Genomic DNA, 27311 nt, shown 5'->3' on the forward strand with positions numbered 1-27311 from the left:
ATAAAACCAGAAAATACTAAAAAAGTTCAAAGGCAACACCTTTGAAAAGAGGAACAATTAACTTTTCCGGTTATTGGCCTTGGAATTCTGAAAAGACCGAAAACAAGCCAGGTTTAAGTTGCTTGGGTGGATAGATCAAAGGCAATGCCAGTGATAGGGGAAAGACAAAGAGAGACTGAATGTGGCAGACAGAATGGGTGCTAGCTGAGAGTTGGTGATAAAGTTTTGTTGTGCCAAAAACAACAGAAAATTCTGGAAAATTCAGCAGGTCAGGCAGCATCTAAAGAAAAAGAGTAAATATTTCATGTTGAAGGTCCTTCATCAAAACAGAAAAAGTTAAAGTAGCAGAGAGGGAGGGAAAGTGGGAAACAAAGGGAGTTTCATGTAACACAATTTACATGATGATTACTTTTTTGTTAAAATGTGGTCATCTTATTTAAAATATATGGGTTTGAAAATATCTTAAAATATTGTATATGTTTTTTTTTTGGCTCCCCTTACGGGGTCTGGCTGAGGGGTAGGGAGGTTTATTATATTATATAAAAAATCTTTTTTTTTCTGTTGTTATTGATTTTACGTTGTTTTAAAGTTTTTAAATAAAGTTTTTTAAAAAAGTGGTCGGCATCAGTGAGTTCAGTGACATTTCTGCAGAGTGAATGAACATGTTCTGCATTTAATCTGCGTTTGGTTTCTCCAATATCGAGGAGGCCACATTGTGAACAGCTTATGTAGAATGTGGACATCATGGTGGGCATAACGGTTAGTGCAACACCTTTACAGTGCCAGTGATCAGAACAGGGATTTGAATCCTTGTCAAAACGTTTGTACGTTTTCCCTGTGATTGCATGGGTTTTCCCCAGGGGCTCTGGTTTCCTCCCACCATTCAAAACATACTGGGGGTTTAAGTTAATTGGGTGTACATTAGGCAGCAAGGACTCATGGGCCGAAATGGCCTGTTACTGTGCTGTTTGTCCAAATTTTTTAAAAAGTGTAAAATTTAAAATTTGAATTTAACACTAGACTGAAAGAAGTACAAGTGAATCACTGTCTTCCTGGAAAAACTGTTTAGGTTCCTTCATGGAGGGAAGGGATGAGATGAAACGACAAGCATTGAACCTCCTGTGGAAAAGTGCTGCACAACAGGGAGTGGTTGTGGGGATGGACTTGGGAGTCAATGAAAAGAGTAATTCCTTCAAAATGCTGAAAGGGGAATGTGTGTCTGATTGTGTATTCTTAATGGAACCCTTACACTAGGCTCCTCCTGTTTTTTTTCTCTCATCTAAATCTATCAGTGTTAATCCAATCTACCAATGGCATAATGTATCAGCTATGTGTAGGGCCCAGATGTCTTTATCAATGCCTCGTAAACACAATTCTAAAATTTGGAAGGGAAAGGACCAGAGATACTTGTAAGAACCATCAACTCCAAGTTTCCCCTTCCCCATACACAAAATTGGCTTAGACATATGGGACTTCTTTTCTCATTACACAGGATCACAATCCTGGAATTCCCTCATTTAGGAGCACCAGAAGACCTCCATTTGAGGAACTACGGTCATTAGTTTCTAAGAATAGTACGCTACTACCTTTTCCTATCCATTTGGAATATCTAAATATTAACCAAGCCACTTAAACCCACATTAAAAACTTAGCTGTTGTCTAGCAGAGAACATCTTTGATGCAACATAGATTAGAAGATACACTAATGGTTGACATCCATTGAAGATTGTGATCAGGTTAACAGTAAAATTAAAATATTGTGTTCAGCTCATGAGAACACTTCTGTTGTTCAATGTGTTGTAGAAGTATTTTAGTTTAAATAGTATACAATACTGTTAAACTGCAATTAAAGTGAAATAATTAATTTTACTTGGAAAACTTCACCTGTAAAATATAGTTTGCATTTTGTCATTGAATTATCACAAATAAATTTACAGCTTGCACGGCAGATCTTCTGCATTATTTTGCAAACCAGATTGATACAATTAAGAACTGACTAGTAGATGCTCATCAGGATGCAATAAAATATGTACCAAGATGAGTAAAGAGTAAACAGAATTACTCAAGCTTTCATACTTCAAGAATACTATGTACATCATAGTTTAATTAAATTTGAAATATCCCTCAACTTTGAAGTAGCATGTGGTTTAACTGTGATGGCTGAATGCCAAACTAATTAAATCCCTTTAGCATGTGGCCCAATAGAACAGGACCAAAATGAATTGGGAGATCTGGCTTAATACACACCCATACATTTGGAATGTTACTCTAGTCAATGAATATAACTTTTGGGTGCCCAGTGCAGCTTTAGTCAGTTAATAAATACTAAAAATATAATGTACCGTAATAGCCTCTGCCCTACTGCTTTTTATTAAACTGGAGCTAGAAGTCACTGTGACACATTTTAATACAATTACTTTCAATGAATGAAGTGACAGAGCAGAATACAAATTTTATTGACCTTCCAGTGCAGATGCTTGTCTGAATTTGAGGTGGCATTAATACTTGCCATGTGATTTTCTGTAAAATAATTGTAATAAATTCTAATGCACTCAGAGATATGTTAGTGCAGTGAAATTTTTACCTCTCCGTATCACATATGATCATATTAAGCATTACATGGTGCAAATGTCTGTTTCAATATAAGAGCAGAGAATGAGGCAAAACCATCATCTTAATCTTTGGACAGATTATTTTATTCTACTTTTTAATGACCTGCAGCTCATTGATTTAAACTTCATTTTTTTTAAAAAGTTCCATTTGAGACACAGGCAGAAATAGGATGGACAGCCGGTACCTTTTTCATTACAAGGGGTATGGTGGAGGCTGATACAATAGGGACACTTCGACAGGTACATGGATGCAAGCAAAATAGAGGGTTATGGGTGTGAGGTAGGGAAGGCTCAGATTGTTCAGGGGATTTATATAGGTCAGCACAACATCGTGGGCTGAAGGGTCATAAGAATATAAGAAATAGGAGTACGAGTGGGCCATCCAGCCTGTCAAGCCTGCTCCGCCATTCAATAAGATCGTCAGATCTGATCATGGACTCAACTCCACCTAGTTGCTTTTTCTCTATATCCCTTAATTTTTTTTAATGTAAAAATTTATCTAACTGAATCTTAATTAATGAAGTAGCCTCAACTGCTTCCCTGGGCAGAGAATTCCACAGATTCACTATTCTCTGGGGAAAATGGTTTTCGTCATCTCCATCTTAAATCTACTTCCCTGAATCTTGAGGCTGTGTTCCCTTGTTCTGGTCTCACCTACCAGTGAAAACTATTTTCCTGCCTCTATCTTATCTACCTCTTTCATAATTTTATATGTTTCTATAAGATCTCCTCTCATTCTTCTGAATTTGAGTGGGTAATCCCAGGTGATTTAGTCTCTCGTCGTAGGTCAACCCTTCATCTCCAGGATCAACCTGGTGAACCTCCTCTGGACTGGCACCAAGGCCAATCTATCCTTCCTCAAGTATATAGGAATATAGGAAGTAGGAACAGGAGTAGGCCAAAAATGGCCCATCGAGCCTGCTCCGCCATTCAATACGATCATGGCTGATCTAATTTATGACCTAACTCCACCTACCTGCCTTTTCCCCATATCCTCTAATTCCTCTATCATGTAAAAATTTATCTATCTGAATTTTAAATATGTTTAATGAGGCAGCCTCAACCACTTCCCTGGTTAGAAAATTCCAAACATTCACTACTCTCTGGGAAAAACTATTTTTCCTCATCTCTTTCCTAAATCTACTCCCCCAAATCTTGAGACTGTGTCCTCTCGTTTTAGTTTCCCTGGCCAGCTCAAAAAACCTTCCTACATCTATCCTATCCATACCCTTCATAATCCTATATGTTTCTATAAGATCTCTTCTCATTCTTCTGAACTCGAGTGAATACAATCCTAGATGATTTAATCTTTCATCATAAGTCAAACCCTTCATCCCAGGGATCAACCTAGTAAACCTCCTCTGGACCGTCTCCAAAGCCAGTATATCCTTCCTCAAATATGGAGACCAGAACTGGACACAGTACTCCAGGTGCGGTCTCACCAGTACCTTATATAGTTGCAACATTTTGCAACATTACCTCCTTAATAACCTGCTGCACCTGCAACCCAACTTTTTGGGATTCATGCACAAGCACTCCCAAGTCCCTCTGCACAACAGCATGCTGTAGTTTATCACCCTTTAAATAATATTCAGCTCTTTTATTTTTCTTGCCAAAGTGGATAACCTCACACTTACTAACATTGTACTCCATCTGGCAGACCTTTGCCCACTCACCTAACACAACTATATCCTCCTGCAGCCTCTCCACATCCACTGTACAATTTGCTTTTTCACTCAATTTAGTATCATCTGCAAACTTAGCAACACTAAACTCTGTCCCCTCTTCCAAATCACCAATGTAAATGGTGAACAACTCTGGACCCAGCACCGAACCCTGCGGCACCTCACTTACTGCTGTCTGCCAATCAGAAAAACACCCATTTATCCCGTCTCATTGCCTTCTGTCAATTAACCAATCCTTAATCCATGCCAATATACTACCCCTGACCCCATTTATCTGTATCTTATTGATAAGTCTCTTGTGCGGCACCATATCAAATTCCTTCTGAAAATCGAAATATACAACATCAATCTGTTCCCCTCTATCTACCGCACCCATTATATCCTCAAAGAACTCCAGAAAGTTTGTCAAACGAGACCTGCCCTTTCTGAATCCATGCTGCTTCTGCCTGATGTAACTCCTTCATTCTAAATGTCTTGTTATTTCATCCTTAATAACAGCTTCAGGCATTTTCCCGACTACAGACGTTAAGCTAACTGGCCGATAATTACATGTCTTCTGCCTCTATCTGTTTGTAAAAAGCGGTGTGACATTTTCTGTCTTCCAAACTGCTGGGACCTGCCAAGAATCCAGAGAATTTTGTTAAATGACTACCAATTTATCGATTATAACTCCTGCCATTTCCCTCAGTACCCTGGGATGCATCTCATCAGGACCAGGGAATTTGTCCACTACCAGTCCCATTAGCTTGCTCATCGCAATCTCTTTTGAAACAATTATTTTATCAAGGCCACCTGCCTTCGCATCCTTATCATCCACTCTTTGGCATGCTGGATGTGTCTTCCACCGTGAAGACTGACACAAAATATCTGTTCAATGCCTCGGGTATTTCTTTGTTACTCAATATCAATTTCCCTTTCTCATCTTCCAAGGGACCTATGTTGATTCTAGCCATCCTCTTCAATTTTATATATTTATAAAAATTTTTGCTATACGTTTTTATATTTTGTGCTAATTTACATAATGCTTCTTCCCTTACCTTATTTCTCATTTAGTGGTTATTTGTTGCCTTTTAAAGTTTTCACAATCCTTCAGTTTCCCACTACTCTTGGTTACTTTGTACACATGAGCTTTTAATTTTATACTTTCCTTAGTTAACCAAGGCTGACTCTTCCCTCTCTTACCACCCTTATTTTAAAATGGGAATATATTATTGTTGAACACTGTGAAAAATCTCTTTGAAAGTCTTCCACTGTTCCTCAACTGTTCTGCCTGTGCTCCCGGTCCACACTGACCAACTCCTCCCTCATCCTGTTGTAGTCTCCTCTGTTCAAGCATAATACACTAGTTTTAGATCCAACTATTGCACCCTCCATCTGTAGGAGAAATTCAATCATATTATGATCACTTTTTCCAAAAGGGTCCCAAACTACTAGATCATTAATTTTACCTATCTCATTGCACAATACAAGATCTAAAATAGCATTCTCCCTTGTTGGTTCCTTAACATGCTGTTCAAGAAAGCTATCACTGATGCATTCTATGAAGTCATCCTCCAGATTCCCTCGACCAATTTGATTTGCCCAATCAACGTGTAAGTTAAACTCCCCCAGGACAACTGTCGTTCCATTCTTGTGTCCCTCAGCTATCTCTTGGTTAATAGTCTGTACCACTGTGCTATTGTTATTTGGTGGGCGATAGACAACTCCCACCAGTGTTTTTTTTTACCTCTACCAAGATGGACTCAACATTCTGCTCCTTAGATCTTGTCATCTCTCACTATTATCCTGATCTCCTCCTTAATTAAGAGTGCTACCCCACCACCTTTACCACCCTGTCCATCTTTTCGTATTATCTGATACCTTTGAATATTTAATTTCCAATCATGCCCACCTTTCAATGTTTTTGTGTTGGCCTCTAATCCTATGCCTGGGTACTGATTTGTCTCTCAAGTTCACTAAACTTGTTTCTAATACTATGGGCATTTCGATAAAGTGCCCCTTATGCTCATTGTCCTTTTAGAATCTAGTGACCTCTGCATCCTTTGCTTTTTCAATTTTCTGCCTTTTAGTTTTCTTTTTCTCTCTCCTAACTCTAGCTTTGGTCTCTGTACCACCTTCCTTGTTCTTTCTTTGTAGGTTCCCATCCCACTTAGTTTTTACTGAGCTGTGATGTTCTATGTTCAGATGCTGGAAATTGGACAAAAAAAACCCAAAGTACCAGAGGAACTCAGCAGGTTGAACAGCATCTAATTCCATCTATTGCCAAATGGTTCCATCTGCACGCCGCCTCTCCCCAAGTGGTTCCCATTATTATCTTTCTTGTTGATTTCTGTACTGGTGGCCTTTGTCATGCCCCTGAATCTATCTCCACATTCACCTTCCTCCATTGGCATTTTTCTTTGATTCCAGCTATTACTCACCTGCCTCTCTCCCAATTACATCATTCTCCCTTCGCCATCCAGTTCCATCTATCTAGCTTCCTTCATCCCTCCTCAATCTCAACTACCTGCATCACTTCTCTCTCTTTCTCACCTCTTAATGTTGGTATTCTTCCCTCTCCACTCTCTCTCTTTCTCACCTCTTAATGTTGGTATTCTTCCCTCTCCACTCTCTCTCTTTCTCACCTCTTAATGTTGGTATTCTTCCCTCTCCACTCTCATTCTTGAAGCAGGGTCTTGAACTGAATCGTCAATAATTCTTTTATCCCCATAGATACCGCATAAAGTCAGTTAATATTAATTGATTTGCAACAATAACCAAAATAATAACCAGTGAAAAAGCTGAAGAAGTTAACTCTTTATTCCCACCTCCATTCTGAAAAAAAACAGTAGCAGATATGACCCCAGAACCTCAAAATGAATATTAGACATCAGAACTATATCATGGTTTAAAAAAAAAAATCAGGATTCTTCAATTTATTTGGCTAAATCCAAAATTCAGATGAACTCATAAGCTGATTGGGAGAGCATGTTTATAGTTAAAATGATGTTTGGCCAGTGAAAGGCTTTTAGAAGTGAGATCGGGTAAGTTGGGGATGTTCCCATTAGAGTGAAGGGCAAGGCTGTCAGGATTAAGGAACCTGGTTTATGAGGGATACTGAGATCTTGATCAGGAAAAAGGAGGCATACACCAAGTATGGACAGCAGGGTTCTTGCAAATTTCTTGAGGGATATCAACACAAAATAGATGTAAAAGTTTGAATAAACCAATTTGTGATTGTGGGGGGGGGGGGAATATAACTATTAACAGTGCATTGAGACTTTCCATTTTAAAAATGTACCATAAATGCTATTGTTAAAGCAACTGATGTAATTAAACAAAAGCCTGATTTTGCAAAGGCACTGTATATTATGTATATTTTCTACAGCATTTCACTTACCAGACTGGTAGCTTGGTAGATGTGGATATAAACTGCTGTTGGAATTCTGCTCCACTTTTAATCATGGAAAGAAAACATTGTCACTCAGATAAACCAAGTATAAACATTACAAAATATTAACATTACCACAGGAAGACTCTGTGCTCCCAATTAATGCTGGTGATGTGAAAAGAATTTTCATGAGTGTGAACGCTTCTAAAGCATCAAGCCCAGATGGTGCACTTGGCCATGTCCTTAAAACCTGTTCAAACCAACTGGCTGGAGATTTTCTGAATATCTTCAATCTCTCATTACTACTCTGAGTTCTCTACCTGCTTCAAAAGGAACTCCATCAATCATGTGCCCGAGAAGAGAAAGATGACCTGACTTGATGACAAATGGTATTGAAGTGCTGAGAGGTTTATTATGGAACAAATTAACTTCCTGTCTAAGGAAGAACCTGGATCCACTTCATCAACCATCAGATCCAGAACCACCAGGCTGAGAACGAGCTGCTTCCCATAGACAGCGTTGAACAGATGGAATGGACTGGTTGTACAAACCCTCCGAGACTCTATTATTTATCAAACAATATTTATTTATTTTTGTATGTACATATATTTCTTCCTAAAATGTTGGTTTTGAGCAATAACCTATATATAAGATGACCTCCCCACCCCAAAATATCTGGTACTTACTGCTGAACAGTGGATACTGTTAAAAGCAAATCACAATATTTTTGTAATAAATTACCATTTAAAGGTTTAACTTTTTGTTGGATATTTTAAAACAAACCACTGTTGGCTCCTCTAACAGGCCATTTAAAGCCTGTACAAAACTGACAACAATTGGACTAGGGAGATGGAACCCGTGGAGGAGCACTGATTCTTCGCAAATAATTAATGGAGGATGTGTGATATTGTGTCTGAGCCGGCGGGAAGATGGTGGCAGTGACGAGACTTCGTTGTCAAGGTACGGTTAGTGTAGCAGTTGCACAATGCTGTTCAGCGCCTGTGATTCGGACCGGGGATTGAATCCCACGCTGTCTGTAAGGAGTTTGTACATTCTCCGTGTCTGGTTGGGTTTTCCCATGGTGGGGGGGGGGTTCCTGTTTCCTTCTACCATTCCAAATGTACTGGGTTGTAGGTTAATTGGGTGAAATTGGGCAGCATGGATCCATGGACCAAAATGGCCTATTACTGTGCACCATGTCTGTATGAATACCCAAAGTAAGAATTTTAGACCCCCTTGTAAAGAACAACTTGATATTAAGGTGAAATTTTTAAGTTTTGTGATTGTCCTATACAATGGCATATATGGTATGTCTGTATGTGTGTTTGCATGCTCTTGCACTGAGGACCGGAGAACACTGTTTGATCAGGCTGTCCTTGTAGAATTGGATGATAATAAACTTTAAAATGACCATATTCGGTTAACAGCAGATGCCATTTCACTGAGCCTCCATTTTGTGTTTGATCACCTGGACCACAAGAGCATCTACGTCAGGCTGTTGTTCATTAACTACAACTTAGCAATTAACACAATCATATCACCAAAATTAATGATCAAACTCGGGGACCTGGTAACTTGTTCCTCTTATTGCAACTGGCTCATCGACTTTGTCATTGGCAAACTCCAATCAGTGCAGATTGGCAATGTGACCCTGTGTACAAGGCTGTGTGCTTTAGTTCCCTACTCTATTCAATCTATACCCACAATAATGTGTAAATAAGTCCAACTAAACTCAATCTCTGAATTTACTGATCACACTACCGTTATTGGCAAAATAACTGGTAATGATAACAGAATATACAGTCATGAACGAGAATCTGGATTGGTGGTGCAAGAGCTGTAATCTTGCTCTCAACATCAGCAAGATCAAGGAGCTTATAGTGGACTTGTGCAGGCCAAGGAACCATGCATCAGTCTTCATCAATGGGATGGCCATTGACGAGGTTAGGACCTTCAAGTTCCTGGGAGTCTTCTCTTGACTGCTCTTGGAGTCAGCACATCGAAGCAATTGTGATGGAAGGCACACCAATGCTCTTCTTTCTCAGAAGTCTCTGGAGATTTTCAGTATCATTGAATACTCTATCAAACTTTTTCAGATATACTGTGGAAAGTAGACTGTCTGGTTGCATCATAGCCTGGTTTGGAGACTAGAGCACAGGAATGCAGGCCACAGAAAGTGGTAAACCTAGCCAAGTCCATCACAGGCACTGAACTCCCATCTATTGAAGACATTTATATGAGACAATACTGCAAGAAAGCAGCTTACATTGTAAAGAACCCGCACCACCTGAGTTATAGACTGTTCTCGCTGCTCCCTTCAGGCATGAGGTACAAAAATGAAGTCCAGCACCTATTGGTTCAAGAACAGTTTTTTTTCCCTCACGCCTTTCTGGATCTGAAACATTTCCAAACTACCCTAACTATAAACTACTCCAGCAAACCTAAAAGATCCATCTATGCTGTTGAAACATCACAATTTTTTTGCACTAACTGAAAATGTAAATACTTATCCCATTATATTTGTTATCTCTCTTCCTCTCTCAACTGAAATTTAGATTATACGATTGTTGGTGTATTTTATGTAACAATGTGGTTCCTGCAAGAAAGTATTTCTGTATGTCTGTCCATTGTACTTGTGTATATGACAATAGGCCATCTCATCATTTAACAAGCAAAGTTTATTTAAATAGTACTATCAAAACAGACAGGCTCTGCTTTTCTCTTTCCCTTAAACACCCATTATTTCCCCCTTTTATTATTATATTTTTTGCCTTCTAAGTAAAGAACCCCATGATTTTTTAAAAATGGAGTCACCATTTAAACATGATGCATTTCTCATGTGGTTTTGTTCGTGGAAAATAACGTCTCATGAATTTGTTTGACTTTTTATACGGGGAAATCATGCTTCATGAATTTGATTTAAGTTTTTTGAAAGAAGATTGATGGGGGGGGGGTTGTACGTGTTGTCCACATGGACTTTAGCAAGGCCTTTCACAAGTTTCAATAAATGGTACGCCTTCAACTGTCTAGACAGTGAATACTGGAATTAGGATGTCATAATATGGCTGTACAAGACGTAGGGGAGGCCACATTTTGAATACTGCATACAGTTCTGGTAGCCTAACTGTATGAAGGATATCACTAAATTGAAAAGAGTGCAAAATAAATTTATAAAGGTGTTATTGGTAGCGGAGAGCTCGAGTTGTAAGGAAAGACTAGATGGGTTAGGACTATTACTCTGGAGCAAAGAAGACTGAGAAGGTATCTTAAAGTGTGTAAAATCCTGAAAAGGCATATTTAAGGTGAATAGTCGCAGTCTTCTGTAAAGAATTCTGGAAGAACAAAGCTGTGTCCTCATACCTGGAGGATGAGAGCTACTGTTCAGAAAGATGGCCATGTGGAGAATGACTTTGATTATTGAAAACCAAAGAATGGCAAATTGGAGAGAGACAAAGGAAAATGCTGATGCTGGAAGCTGAAGCTAAACACAATCTCCTTGAACTCAGCGGGTTGAGCAGTATCACCGGGAGAAAAAGAATGGTTGACATTTTGAGACAAAATCCTTTAGAGTGGCAAATTGGACAACGTTGAGTAAAGTCATGGGCCACACGTGAAAAGCTTCAGACTCCACCTCATTGGCAGCCGTCAAATGAAAATGTATTGTTTTTAAATATTTCAGTTATGTGGGCTTCTTGTTCATGATTTCTGTCAGTTTTGTAACATCAAATCTGAGATAAGCCAACATGTTCAAAAAGATTATTTTGTTCCATTAATATCATTACACATTGGTTTTCTTCTCTTTGGCTTGGCTTCGCGGACGAAGATTTATGGAGGGGTAATGTCCACGTCTGCTGAAGGCTCGTTGGTGACTGACAAGTCCGATGCGGGACAGGCAGGCACGGTTGCAGCGGTTGCAGGGGAAAATTGGTTGGTTGGGGTTGGGTGCTGGGTTTTTCCTCCTTTGTCTTTTGTCAGTGAGGTGGGCTCTGCGGTCTTCTTCAAAGGAGGTTGCTGCCCGCCGAACTGTGAGGGGCCAAGATGCACGGTTTGAGGCGATATCAGCCCACTGGCGGTGGTCAATGTGTCAGGCACCAAGAGATTTCTTTAGGCAGTCCTTGTACCTCTTCTTTGGTGCACCTCTGTCACAGTGGCCAATGGAGAGCTCGCCATATAACACGATCTTGGGAAGGCGATGGTCCTCCATTCTGGAGATGTGACCCGCCCAGCGCAGCTGGATCTTCAGCAGCGTGGACTCGATGCTGTCGGCCTCTGCCATCTCGAGTACTTCTATGTTAGAGATGAAGGCGCTCCAATGAATGTTGAGGATGGAGTGGAGACAACACTGGTGGAAGTGTTCTAGGAGCCCTAGGTGATACCGGTAAAGGACCCATGATTCGGAGCTGAACAGGAGTGTGGGTATGACAACAGCTCTGTATACGCTTATCTTTGTGAGGTTTTTCAGTTGGTTGTTTTTCCAGACTCTTTTGTGTAGCTTTCCAAAGGCGCTATTTGCCTTGGCGAGTCTGTTGTCTATCTCGTTGTCGATCCTTGCATCTGATGAAATGGTGCAGCCGAGATAGGTAAACTGGTTGACCGTTTTGAGTTTTGTGTGCCCGATGGAGATGTGAGGGGGCTGGTATTCAAGGTGGGGAGCTGGCTGATGGAGGACCTCCGTTTTCTTCAGGCTGACTTCCAGGCCAAACATTTTGGCAGTTTCCGCAAAACAGGACGTCAAGCGCTGAAGAGCTGGCTCTGAATGGGCAACTAAAGCGGCATCGTCTGCGAAGAGTAGTTCACGGACAAGTTGTTCTTGTGTCTTGGTGTGAGCTTGCAGGCGAAGAGACTGCCATCCGTGCAGTACCGGATGTAAACAGCGTCTTCATTGTTGAGGTCTTTCATGGCTTGGTTCAGCATCATGCTGAAGAAGATTGAAAAGAGGGTTGGTGCGAGAACACAGCCTTGCTTCACGCCATTGTTAATGGAGAAGGGTTCAGAGAGCTCATTGCTGTATCTGACCCGACCTTGTTGGTTTTCGTGCAGTTGGATAACCATGTTGAGGAACTTTGGGGGGCATCCGAGGCGCTCTAGTATTTGCCAAAGCCCTTTCCTGCTCACGGTGTCGAAGGCTTTGGTGAGGTCAACAAAGGTGATGTAGAGTCCTTTGTTTTGTTCTCTGCACTTTTCTTGGAGCTGTCTGAGGGCAAAGACCATGTCAGTAGTTCCTCTGTTTGCGCAAAAGCCGCACTGTGATTCTGGGAGAATATTCTCGGCGACACTAGGTATTATTCTATTTAGGAGAATCCTAGCGAAGATTTTGCCTGCAATGGTAGATTGCTGCCAATACACATCAGGTTTTTTTTAAAACTTTATTTAAAATTTTATGACATGAATAAAAATAAAAATTACATTTAAAGAAATAATAAAAAATAAGATAATAAAAATTAGAATACTACATCATTAAACTACACAAATTAACCCCCGCAATAATTATAACGCAACATTAATCGTCTAATTTAAAATTAGTCCAACCCTCCCCCAAAATAAAGAGTGAAGAATTAATTAACAATGTTGTAAATAAAATAGAAAAAACCCCACTTACAAAAAAAAGGATAAAACTTAACAACAAAAAAAATACTAACAACAAAATAAATCAATACTAAAATAATACCCTTAAACATATATTTAAATCAAACATAATACATGTATTTAACAAATGAAATCCACTTTAAAACTAAGTTCAAATATTAAAATCATATATCAACCACATATCTGTTATACAAAAAAATCATAATTAATAATACATAAATACAGAATTTCCATTAATACCGTTTCCTTTATAATTCATCGAGAGAACAAAAACATCTCTTAGAAAAACAATCAGATAAACTTTTTATTCCCTTCCCCTCCCCTTATCTAAAAAAAATAAAAGTTCAAACTCTTATAAAATTCTCCATATTCTTCATTTATAACATCTTCAAAATTCTCTATCGAAATTAACTTAATTTTATTAAACTCTTCTCCCTCAGTGTATTTGTATTTGATTTTCTTCTTTTTCTTCTTATCACCTTTCCCCTCATCTTCCTCTTCATCTAATTCAACATCCTCAATTTTTGTCTTATTATCTTCTGTGACATCATCCTCTTAAAAGAGAGAAAAAAGAGAAACCCCCCCCAAAAAAAAAGAGAAAAAAACCTCCTAATTCCCTCTCAATTACAATCAGAAAACAAAAAGTTTTAAAAAATTATTTATTTAAAAAAATAATAATAAAAAAAACCTTCACTTCTTAACCCAAAAATTAAAAAGAAAAAAAAAACAGGTCGGAGGTCACAACTACCTCCTCCTGTTTAAACTGCCCAAAGCGGTAACTCCCCCAAAATATTGCGTGTGAGATAACTCACAGGTAGCTGATGACTTCTGGAAACTAGTGCCCACCCAGTTCTCTCTCCCAACTCCCATTTCATTAAACTATCATCATTATTTAAACTATTTAAACTCTTCTCAAAAAAAAAGATAAAAGATTTATTTTTTTAAAATCAACATTACCACTTCGGTCAGCATTGCTTCCATTTCTTTTAAAAATCTGGATCCCACCTTACATCTCTACTCTCTTTGGAGACCTTAAAGGACTACATCGTTCCTGAAACTGCATGATTGGTAGAGAATGAGCAAAGTCCATAACCTCTTTAGGATTGTCAAAGAAATTTGGCTGATTTCCATCCTGAAAAATCTTCAGTACTGCAGAATACCTAAATGTTGCCTTATGTCTTTTTTTTGTTCCTTATCGGTTAAATGAGTTTCTTTGCCATTGCGACCACCGTTTCTTCCATAAATCAGATTCCCTTCTTGCAGCTCTGCCCTCTTTGGAGACCGTGGGGGACTACATCGTTCCTGGAATTGCGTAATTGGTCAAGACTGAGCAAAATCCATAGCTTCTTTAGGATTATCAAAGAACTTTGGTTGATATCCATCCTGAAAAATCTTCAGTACTGCAGAATACCTGAATGTTGCCTTATGTCTTTTTTTTTGTTCCTTATCGGTTAAATGAGTTTCTTTGCCATTGCGACCACCGTTTCTTCCATTTCTTCCAGAAATCAGATTCCCTTCTTTCAGCTCTGCCCTCTTTGGAGACCGTGGGGGACTACATCGTTCCTGGAATTGCGTAATTAGTAAAGACTGAGCAAAATCCATAGCTTCTTTAGGATTATCAAAGAACTTTGGTTGATATCCATCCTGAAAAATCTTCAGTACCGCAGGGTATCTAAATGTTGCCTTATATCCTTTTTTCCACAATAATTCTTTCACAGAATTAAATTCACGTCGTTGAAACATAATTTCCTGACTCAAATCCGGATAGAAGAAAACGCGATTACTCTGAACCATCAAAGGAGATCTGTTTTGCTGTGCATTTCTAATAGCCATATGTAAAATAGTCTCTCTATCACAGTAATTTAAACAGTGAACCAGAACAGGTCTTGGATTCTGTCCTGAAAAAGGTCTCCTTCTCAAAGCTCTATGAGCCCGTTCCAATATTAAACTTTCAGGAAACTTATCTTGTCCCAACACTAGTGGAATCCATTCAGTGAAAAATTTTCTTGGATCTGACCCTTCTATGCCTTCTGGCAAGCCAACAATTTTCCACATTATTCCGTCTGGATTGGTTCTCCAAATAATCAACCATTTTTGCTAAATTTTTATTCTGAATCTGTAGCGTTTCAATTGTTTTATTCACATCTTGCAATTGATCTTGTACATCAGATAATCCTTGATCACACATCTCAAGTCTTTCAATAGTTTCAACTTTAAAAGCTCCATAATCAGCCATCTGTTGAGTATTGTTATCCACCAATGCATTAATCTTAGAAGTAAGATTATTCATAGAATCACCTAAATGCATCATTGAAGAATATATCTTATGTTCAAGACTCTTGAAAAGTATATCAACATAAGTAGATCCAGACATGATGGGATCCTGCTGTTCTTGTGGAATCAGAGGACCTTCTATCCCTTCTTTTAATTTAGTAGCTTTTCTTGCAGTTTAACTCCGTGTAAGAACCCCTGCCACAGACCCCCCAGAAGTGTCAGGAGGCTGATGATCAGGGTTATCTTTGATCCAAACCTCCTTTAAAAGCTTCGTTACGTCAGTATCTGGAAGAGCTGTCAAAATTGGTGGTGTAGCAGTCAAATAACAACTCTTTAACTCTCCAACTGGTGGTGCCCCAGCTAATTCAGCAGTCAAAATCTCAGTAACAGCACTCACAGTAGACGTTGTTTGAAATACTGGCACCAGGCCAGCCCTTTGTTTTAAAGGCTACTGAAAACGACCTTCAGAAAGACTTAAAGAATCAGAGCGGAATTTCAATGCCAAATTCTTCACTTCTTTTCCTGGATCCATTTCACACTGAGTCGTGGCTTTTTGTAAACAAGCAGGCTCAGATAATTTCGGAAAATATAATTTTTTAACAATCTGTTGATGTTTCCTTTTACTTTTTTTTTAACAAATGTACCATTAGATATTAATTCAACACCTCATACTATTTATAAACTTTAAAAAAAAAGTTTTAACGGGCACTTAAAGACAAAAGAATAAGTTAGAGTCAGGAGAGGACTGGAAGGCACGTCTGTTCCTTACGCCATCTTGCCACGCCCCCCCACATCAGTTTTGATGATCAGAAATAGGATAACTAAACAAGTTTCCTGTTCTACAACAATGTTCCTCAGCCTCAAGCTCACAAGATCCTTTCTGCATTTGTTGTGTTGATGTCCTGTTTGCTAAAACCAGTCATTCTGTAGCTGGATGAGAATGTGAATATTCCAAAGACCACAAAGTGCCATGCTAACACAAGAGTTGAGGCTGGATTAATCCAATTTCCCAAATTTAGTGCTGAAAACATTGAGTAAAGAGAGTTCATTGTTAGAGACATAAATACAATGTACAGATGCACCAAAATTCTTGCTGCAGCCGAACAGATAAGATGCACCAATTATAATATTGAACATTAAATGATTACAATATGCAAAAGATTAAATAAATAGATAGAAATATAGAATAGATGGTAAATGTGTTGGACAACTAAATAAATATTTACAGTTGTAGTTAGTGCAACAGAATTAAAGTGGCATCTCAATAGTGTAAGCAGATACACATCAGTTTTGGTGGTCCTGCACTAGTTTATGGTTAGGGTCATGGTAGTAGGAGATGGCTCAAGAGCCTGATAACTGTTTGAAATAAACTGCTTTTGAACCTAAAGGTGCTGGACTTCAGATTTATGAAGATTTTTCAGACTTCAGATTCTATCTGGAGGTAGCAATGAGAAAAGATTGTGACCAGGGTGAGGGGAGTCCTTTATGATCTTGGCTGCTGTCTTTGCAGCAGCTCACATACAGAGATGCCTTCAGTGCATGAGAGGTCAGAGACTGTGATGCACTTGGCTAAATTGCCTCTTTCTGCAGCCTTCTGTATTCCTTGGCACTTCCATTACCAAATGAGGCCATGATGCAACAGGTCAGTACCGCTTATCACCTATGGAGGTTTGATAGTGTATTCGACGATATGCCAAATCTCCTCAGACGTCTTAGAAAGTAGAGGCATTGCTGTGTCTTCTTCAGTCACATGATGTGTTGGCTCCAAGAGAATCTTCCAATAGGTGGATACCCAGAAACTTGAAGGAACTATCTGTCTCCTCCACCATCCCATCAATAAAGACAAGTGCTTGATGCCACATTGTAATCTTCCTAAAGCCAACAGTAACCTTGTTGTCTTGCTGATGTTGAGAGCAAGATTAATATTCTGATACCACACAACCAGATTCTCTAACTCTATCCAATATTCTAATTAATCATTACCTGATAATCATCCAACAATTTTGGTGTCATCAGTGAATTTATAAATTTGGCAGGAAATGAACTTGATGTGTAATCATGAATATGGATGGAATGGAGCACATGGCCTTGAGGCATCCATATGTTGATGGCCAGTGAAAAGGAGGTCATTTTGACAATTTGCATGGATTGATGTTTGCTGATGAGGAAATTGAGGATTCATTTACAAAGGGATGAATCCAGTTCCAGCTTCCCAAGTTTGATTATTAGCTTTTATGGTGTGATAGTGATAAACACTGAGTTGTAGTCATGTGGTCTAGGCCAGCCATTCTCAACCCCACTGCACATTTAAATACATATATTGCATTGTTTTCACCTTACACAACATAAATATGATTTTTTTTTAAATGTAGTCGGTAGGAGAGAAGAACAAAAGAAACCAAAACTTGACTGCTTCACAGGTAAGGGGGCCCATAACCTATGAACAGAATCCTGGGGTGGGGGGGAGGGGAGAGAATGGCTGTCCAGACAATCTAATACACAGTGGTGGGCCACCGAGATGGCTTTCATTGTTGACCCATTGTGATGATAGGGGAATTGAAGTGAGTCCTGATCCTTCCTGAGACAGGAGTTGATTTTTTATCCCCCCCATAATCAACTTCTCAAAACCCTTCATCACAGTTAATGCAAGTGCTACCGGCCGATAGTCATTAAGCCAGGTCACCTTGCTCTTCTTGGACACCAATGTGATGGATATTGCATCAACTAGATTTAGGTCTTAATGCAAATCTGCCTTGATCGTAGAACTGTATTAACCTAAAATAAGCAGAAATGTTTCAGCACTGAATTACCTGTAAAGTCCCATGACTACTGGCCTAGAGCAAATACAGTCATTCAGTGCCCCCAGTAAGGAGTTAAAGAAAACAAAACCTGTCAAGTTTTCCCTTGATATTGAGAGGATGAATTTTCACACAAATGCAGTCTTTTTGAGTTTGAATGAAGATCACATAACAAGGGCAACTTGGTAAGTAATGCATTATTGTAATACTCATGCAGATACCTCGTACTCTTCTGGTCACAGATGACTGCGTATGTTGTGTTCTTGGTGAGATTTTTTCTGTTTTTTTGACCTGTATAATCAAAAGGAAAAGAAATGATTATGCAGAACAAAGAAATACATCCTCAGGACTGGCACATTCCATGGGTATTCAATGTTTTTTTATTTAAAAAAAGAGTGCTGAAAAATGGATCTCTGCTCTCTCGTTCCTTCCAGGTCCACTCTAGTAGCAGTGCTGCTGTTGCAGCTGCTGTATCAGTGTCTCCAAGAAGGAGAAGCCTGAGAGAGAACCCTACAGCTTCATAGACCACTGCAGTGGATTAGACTCCAGGTTAGGGCTTGGTGGCTGAAGAACTCACAACAGCACATGGGATGCTACTAACCAGTTTGTGGGACCCAGGATTCTTGAAGGTGCCAATGGAGGAGGGCTCCCAAAGGGTCCAGACCACTGACATTTTGATTGCATTGGAGTTTCAGAACCAGAGGACTGAGGAGGTATGACTTGGACGAGACAGGGGTCATGTGGCTACGGAGGTTAAAAGAGCCCAGGAGACAACAGCATCAGAGGTGGTGGCAGGATCCACAGATGCTTTGTCTCTGAAGAGATCTATTTTCCTTCTCTGCTTCATGTTGGTAGTGATGCTGGACTAGTGGTACATCCTTATTTGCCTTTACAGGGCAAACAAAAGATAACACAATTTGTGTACATGACAATAAATGAAACTTGAATTCACCATGGAGGCTTGAATCAGCAATTATTTAAATGACTGTACGAAGAACATGCCAGCGATGGTTTCCATTAAAATTAATAGAACAAAAATCAAAGTTGCTTCACGTGCAATTAACCAAACTACTTTGCTATATTTAATCCAATAAAAAATCTAACTATACACAGAAGGCAGCATGCAAAGGGATTTTAGTAGATTCTTTACTTTGTTCCTGTTATCTTAAAAATCATTGAAATTTACTGAATTGCAATTAGAAAAACTTTTAGATCTCAAATATCACAAACCTTTGTTTGTTCCCTTTCTAGTTTTTTCTTGATTCTATGCTTTCCTTCGTTTTGGTAATGCTCTGTGAAATTGTCCAGTATTTCATATAGTTCCTGGGTAACAGTTGGAGGCTCGACGTCGCCAAACAAAATTGAACATGCTCTGATGTCCTGGCAGTAAAATCTATTTAAACACATTTTTTAAAAAAAAATGAATACATTCAAAATTGTGCATAATGTTGGCTATATATTTTATACATAAATATAAAATTATTATCATGGTGTACATGGATTTTAAGGTGGGGTATGTGGATTTTAGTAAGGAATTTGACATGATTGACTTGTTCAGAAAGTCATGAGGCATAGAATCCATGGAACCTTGGCTGTGTGGATTCAGAATTGGCTTACCTGCAGAAAAAAGAGGGTAGTAGAAGATAGAATGTATTTTGCCTGGAGGTCAGTGACTGGTGAGTTCCCATTGGATCTGTTCTGGGACCCCTTTTCTTTTTGTGATTTTTATAAACTTCTGGTCGAAGAAGTCCCGCAAGTTATTGATGGGTCAGTAAGTTTGTAAATGACACATGGGTTGAAGGTTGTCGGAAGTTGCACAAGGCTGGTGTTGAAGCATATCAGCTCCTGTCTGAGTGGCGACATGGATCTGTTCCAATTTGCATATTGTAGCAACAGGTCTACAGTGATGCCATCTCACTGGCACTACAAAAAGCCCTGGACATCAAAGATGTATACATCAGGATGCTCTTTATCAACTGCAATTCAGCATTTAACACCATCATGCCCTCAAAACTGATCAGCAAACTCCAAGACCTGGGACTCAATACCCACTGTGTAATTGGATCCTTGATTTCCTCACCTCCAGACCACAATCATTGGTAAGAACATCTTCTCCACAATCTCCATCAGTACCGGAGTACCATAGGGCTGAGTCCTTGGGCCCCTGCTCTACTTGCTTTACACCTATGACTGTGTGGCTTGGTACAACAATAACTCCATCTGATAGATTGTATAGATTTGCTTTTTTTTCCTTTCTATAAATTTCAGCAGCAAGAAAAGGCAAAAAGAATACTTTTATGGGAAATATAAGAGTCTGTTAAAAAATTGTTTTCTTTTAGTAGGCAACTGCAAGACTTGAGAACAAAGGCCATGTTGTTCTTGAAACTTGTGCTAGATGTTTTGGTGAAGTCATCAGATTACAGGTCATATGAATAGTCGCGAACAGGCTGTGGAATGGGAAGGTAAACCATCTAAAAAGGCTTGTGCTCATCTATGTATGGGCTTTCTTGCATAAACACCCTGTTGTAGGTTATAACAGGTCTTTCTGTGTAGCATAGACCCGCTTTGCAAAGCTAATAAGGTTGTGTTGCACTTGCATTATTTGTCATTCCATTTCTTTTTATGTGATCTAAGTTAACAGTTGCACAGGGATCTGCTCTGGAACCCTTCTCTTTGTGATTTTTCTAAATGACCTGGACGAAGAAGTCCCGCAGGTTACTGATGAATCAGTAAGTCTGCAAATGACACAAAAGTTGGAGATGTGGATAGTGTTGAAAGTTGTCATAGGTTACAAAAGGCTGGTGTTGAAGCATATCAGCTCCAGTCTGAGCGGTGACATGGATGTGTTCCAATTTGGCTATCGTAACAACAGGTCTACAGCGGATGCCATCTCACTGGCTTGCTGCAAAGTCCTGGAACACCTGGACATCAAAGATGTATACATCAGGATACTCTTTATCAACTGCAGTTCTGCATTTAACACCATCATGCCTTCAAAACTGATCAGCAAACTCCAAGACCTGGGACTCGATACCTACTGTGTTATTGGATCCTTGATTTCCTAACCTACAGACCACAATCAGAGAGGATTGGAAAGAACATCTCTTCCACAATCTGAGACTCTCACTTGTACAAAGCAATATTTATGTATTTATTTTTATAGATATAATACTTGTTCTGCATATGGATTATTTGTCTGTATGCATGTTTTGGCTGGTTGTATGTCAGCATGAATTTGCACTGAGGACCAGAGAATGCTGTTTCATCAGTTTGTAATTGTACAATCAGATGATAATAAACGACAACAATCTCCATCAGCACTGGAGCACCACAGGGCTGAGTCCTTTGCCCTCTGCTCTACTTTCTTTACACCTATGACTGGGTGGCTCAGTATGACAACACCATCTACAAATTTGCTGATGAATCAACGGTAGTGAGTTGTATAAATAAAGGAGGGGTATGATGTATCAGCATATAGAGGGAGATTGAAAACTTGGCTGAATGCTGCATCAACAACAACCTTGCACTCAATTTCACCAAAACCAAGGATCTGATTATTGAATTCTGGAAGGGAAATCAGCAGTGGAAAGGGTGAGTAAATTTAGGTTCTTGGGAGTCAATATCTCAGATGATCTTTCCTAGATGCAATAAACTATAGCATCATGTAGAAAGCACATCAGCACCTTTACTTCCTCAGGAGTTTGTGGAGGTTTGGTATGACATCAGAAACCCTAGCAAATTTCCTTTTTTCTCCAATCTTTTTCATTGTTTTTTATAATAAAAATAGTACAATGAAGAAAAGGGAATGAAACTGAAAATACAGTATCACATGTAAATATCAAGATAAAACTTCAAACAGTAATTCCAGTGCTCAGTAATAATCACCAGACTATATTACTGAGCTTTGAAATGCTTTCAAAGAAACGGTCTGCAGTGCTGCCCAGGACACCTTGGGGAAAATCAAGCACAAGCATCAGGAATGGTTGGAAGCAAACAACCAATCTGGGCAAGACCTAAGAGCTGAGGCAATTGCACACCAAGCTCTTCTTCGACACCCAAACTCAAGTTTCAAAAAATGTTGCTTTTTGAGTGCAAAATCAACTTTGCAGAGGGAGCTCAGAGCTATAAAAGACCAGTGGTGGGTGAACAAGGCAAGGAGTTACAAGTCTTCATTGATTGTAATGACTCAAGAACCATCTATAAAGCAATCAAGGTTGTAGAGCTCAATTAATGTCATTTGAGTAATTGAGAAACAAATACCCTTTTTTGTTACTTTCAGTTAAGAGCATTGTTGGGACCAACAATGTTTCTGTCTAGGTAGAACTTATTAGGAGTGGGACTTTTAAAAATCTTAATTATTTGATATATTTATTATTACAAGCAGAAACACCTAAATTAGAATTATATAGATCTAAGCAGAGATTGGAAACAGATTTGAATATTACAATAGACCAACAAATGTGGAACAAATTTATGTAGGGATTGTATGACTAATACTATCAATGTAAGAAGTAGATTAATTCAATACAATTTTTTTTTACATCAATTATGTCTTACACCACAGAAGATGAATAGATTGAAATTGGATTTATCAGATCAATATTTTAGGTGTGGTGAAGATGTAGGATCTTTTATATATTCAACGTGGTCTTGCCCCAAGTCATCTTTTTGGGTGACTATATATAACTTTTTGGAACAAGTTATAGGAATTGTTTTTCTAAATCCTGATTTATCTTTATTAGAGAATACTGAAGGTACAAATCCTAAATTGAAATTATCAATTTATCAATTGAAATTTGTTAAATTAGCTAATTTAAATGCTGTGTGAGGAGCCAGTGAGAGATTAGTTGATTAGGGTTGTGTTCAATTGAGACAATTAATTAGGGCTAGAAAGCAATAGTTAATAGATAGAGGCATAAAAGCAGGGACAATTATTGGAGCGGCCTGTGAGTGGGCATTGCAGCTTTGTCTCTCAGAAGCTTTGTTGAGCATTGGTGAGGAAGAGCTTTCTTTTAAGGTAAGGATAGTATGTTTCTTTAATTAATTGTGATTATTGAAAGAATTATGGAGCCAGAAATTAGTGTAGTCCAATGTTCTGATTGCAAGATGTGGGAAGTCAGGGGCAGCACGAGTGTCCCTGATGATTATACCTGCAAGAGGTGTATCCAGCTGCAGTCCTGGGAGACCAAATTAGGAAATTGCAGCTGGATGAACTCCGGATGATTCAGGAAGTAGAGGTTGTGATGGATAGAAGCTTCAGGGAGGAAGTCACCCCGAAGTGTAGGGAGGAAGACAGCTGGGTGACTGTCAATAGAGGCAGGGGAAGAGGCAGAGAGAGCAGGGTAGCCCTGTGGTCATTCCCATTAATAATAGGTATTCTGTTTTAGATACTGTTGGGAGGGCACCTACTGGGGACAAATTGTAGTGGTCGGGTCTCTGGCACTGGGATTGGACCCTCAGCTCAGAAGGGAGGAGAGGAATGCAGTTGTGATAGGGGATTCAATAGTAAGGGGGACAGACAAGAGATTCTATAGGATCAATTATCCCTGGTATAAGGGTCCATGATGTGTCAGATCATGTGCTCCTGATTCTCAGAAGGGAGGATGAACAACCACATGTAATAGTCTGTGTAGGGACTCTCCCTATAGGAGAGTTCAGGGAGTGAAGGAGAGAACCGCCAGGGTTGTAATCTCAGGACTGCTACCCATGCTATGTGCTAGTGAGGCAAGAAACACAAAGATAATTCAGATGAACATGTGGCTAAGGAGATGGTACAGGAGTGAGGGTTTCAGGTTTCTGAATAATTGGGCTCTCTTCGAGGGAAGGTGGGACTTGTTCTGACAGGACAGTTTTCACCAACTGGAGGGGGATGGGAGCTAACATCCTTGCAGGTAGTTTTGATAGTGTTGCTTTGTGGGGTGGGTGGGAGGTTTAAACTAGATTTGCAGAGGGGAGGGGAACCAGAGTGTTGGAGCAGATAGTAAGGTGGAGGATGATGAGAGTTATGCAAGGACTGCTTGTAAAGACAGGGTTGTTCAGGAACAAAATGGTCTCGCATGCATCTACTTCAATGTGAGGAGTATTATCAGTAAGGTGGATGATTTTAAAGAGCGAGAATTGCCATGTGGGATTATGACATTATTTATGTTAGTGAGACTTGGTTGCAGGAGGGGCAGGATTGGGAGCTCAATGTTTCAGGGTTCTGTTGTTTCAGATGGGATAGAGGGCAAGGGAGGAAAGGAGGAGGAGTGGCATTGCTAGTCGGGGGAAAAAAAATCACTGCTGTGTTTAGACAAATCAGCACTGAGGACTCATCTACAGAGACCATATGGGTAGAGCTGAAGAATGGGAAGGGTATAAGCATACAAATAGGGTTGTATTACAGACCACCCAATAGTCTGAGAGATTTGGAGCAGGACATGAGTAGGGAGATAGCAGACCAGTTTAAGAAACAAAAAGTTGTGATAATAGGAGATTTTAACATTCCATACATAGACTGGGACTCTCATATGGTAAAAGGACTGGATGGGTTGGAGTTTGTCAAATATGCACAGGAAAGTTTTCTACATCAATATGTAGAGGTACCAACATGAGCAGATGCAATACCTGATCTTCTTTTAGGGAACCAGGCAGGTTAAGTGGAAGAAGTACATGTAGGTGAGCATTTTGGGTCCAGTGACCATAATATCATTAGTTTAAAGTTAATTATGGAGAAGGATAGGTCTGGTCCTCGAGTTGAGATTCTGAATTGGAGAAAGGACAATTTTGAGGAAATGAGGAAGGATCTCTGAAAAGTCAATTGGAATGTTATTTTCTGGTAAGGATGCATCAAGCAGGTTGAAGGCCTTCAAGGATGAAGTTTTGAGTTCAGAGATTGCATGCACTACCAGGAATAAAGGCAAAGTTAACAGACATAGGGTTTTCAAGGGATAGTGAAGAGTTGGTTAAGAAAAAGAAGACACTATATATGTGTTTATAGACAACAAGGAGGAAATGAGCTACTTGCAGAGTATAGAAAATGTAAGAGAAATTAGGAAAGCAAAAAGAAGACATGAAGGTGCTTTGGCAGATAATGTGAAGGAAAATCCCACAAGGGATTCTACAAGTATATTAAAAGGATAGTAAGGGACAAAATTGGACTCCTATAAAATCAGAGTGGTCAACTATGTATGAAACCATGTGAAATGGGAGAGAGCTTAAACAATTTTTTTGCATCGGTATTTGCGCAGGAGATTGGCATAGTGAATAAGATTGAAAAGAAACAAATAGAAGTGTCATGAAACATTATAGAGTTTAAGGAGAAGGAGGTGCTTGCTGCCTTGCAACAAATAAAGTTGGACAAATCCCCTGGACTAGATATGATATTCCCTGCACCTTGACGGAGACAAGTGCTGAAATTGCAGGGCCCCTGGCAGATACATTCAAAATGTCCTTGGTCACGGAGGATGTGCCACAGGATTAGAGAGTAGCTCATGTTGTCCTGCTGTTTAAAAATGGCTCCAAGAATAAACCAGGCAATTATAGGCCAGTGAGCCTGATGTCAGTAGTATGTAAATTATTTGAAGGATTTCTGAGAGATAGGATATACAGTTATTTGGACCATCATCAGCTGATTAAGGACAGTCAGCATAGATTTGTGCGTGGTCGGTCGTGTTTAACAAATCGTGTATAGTTTTTGAGGAAGTTACCAAGAAGGTTGATGAGGGAAAGGCTGTGGATGTTGTCTCTATGGACTTTAGTAAGGCTTTTGACAAGGTTTCACATGAGAGGTTAGTTCAGAAGATGAGGACACTAGGTATAGAGAGGTTGCACACTGGAGTTGAAATTGGCTTGGTAGAAGAAAACAGAGAGTGCCTTGGAAAATAAACCACATGAACTACCATTCATTAATCCATTACTATGTAACAATTTACACTATGTTACAAAATAATAATCCATTATGTATTTACTACACAAGGCCACAATAATGAATAAAAGGGCAGGAGATGATGAAAAACGTGGTTCTAAACATGATTAGCTTAATGAGTGGAAAATAATGAAAATAATTGTGGAGAACCAAGGGTTGACATCCTGTTAAGATATGAGGTTATGAATGGTTGGGTGCAGAAATGTGAAGTCAGGATAAAGCAGAGCCTCATAGCAAGAGGCATTTCAGAATCCAAGCTTTGATTTGTCTCAGCTTTTGTTTGCAAATAAAGGCTTAAACTTTGACGAATTCTCGCATTTCCTGACTCATTTTTGGACATCAAAAAACCACAACAGTGGTGGTGGATGGTTGCTTTTCAGACTGGAGGTCTGTGTCAAGTGGTGTGACTCAGGGATCTGTGTTGGGACCATTATTGTTCGTTATCTATATAAATAACCTAGATGATAACGTGGTGAATTGGATCAGCAAGTTTGTTGATGACACAAAAATAGAACGTGTCGAGGACAGTGAGGAAGATTTTCAAAGCTTGCAGCGGGAACTGGACCAGCTGAGAAATTGGGCCAGTAAATGGCTGATGGAATTTAATGCAGATAAGTGTGAGGTGTTGCACTTTGGAAGAGTGAATCAGGGTAGGATGTACACAGTAAATGGTAGGCCATTGAGGAATGTGGAGGAGCAGAGAGATCTGGGAATGCATATACATTGTTCCCTGAAGGTGATGTCGCATGCAGACAGGATTGTAAAGAAAGCATTTGGCATCTTAGTCTTTATAAATCAAAGTATTGAGTATAGAAGTTGGGATGTTAGAATCATTGGTGTGCAGTTCTGGTTGCCCAGCAGTGGGTAATATATCAATAAGATTGAAAGAATGCAGAGAAGATTTACTAGGATGTTGCCAGGTCTTCAGAAGTTGAGTTACCGGGAAAGATTAGGACTATACTCCTTGGAATGAAGAAGAGACTTGATAGAGATTCATAAGATTATGAGGGGTATAGACAGAGTAGATGTAAGTAGGATGTTTCCACCTAGATTGGGGGAGATAAATATGAGAGGTCATAG

At 39.3% G+C, this 27311-nt stretch overlaps 1 protein-coding gene across 6 annotated transcripts in view; it reads right to left on the reverse strand.

The window, feature by feature from the left end:
* The window catches only part of sh3yl1 (SH3 and SYLF domain containing 1), a 190846-nt gene that overhangs the window by 64763 nt on the left and 98772 nt on the right, over positions 1 to 27311 (reverse strand). For 5 of the 6 annotated variants that reach the window (XM_069886170.1, XM_069886167.1, XM_069886169.1 and 2 more), the window contains exons 7-9: positions 19556 to 19718; positions 18547 to 18616; positions 7677 to 7730 (exon numbers count right to left, since the gene is read on the reverse strand). In XM_069886170.1, coding sequence (XP_069742271.1) covers positions 7677 to 7730; positions 18547 to 18616; positions 19556 to 19718 — 287 coding nt within the window. Of the gene's footprint in view, positions 1 to 2404; positions 2521 to 7676; positions 7731 to 18546; positions 18617 to 19555; positions 19719 to 27311 lie in introns of those variants that run through there. The other variant, XM_069886171.1, reaches the window with a different exon arrangement.

This window comes from Narcine bancroftii, chromosome 6 (genome assembly GCF_036971445.1).
Source record: "Narcine bancroftii isolate sNarBan1 chromosome 6, sNarBan1.hap1, whole genome shotgun sequence".
NCBI classification, from domain to species: Eukaryota; Metazoa; Chordata; class Chondrichthyes; order Torpediniformes; family Narcinidae; genus Narcine; species Narcine bancroftii.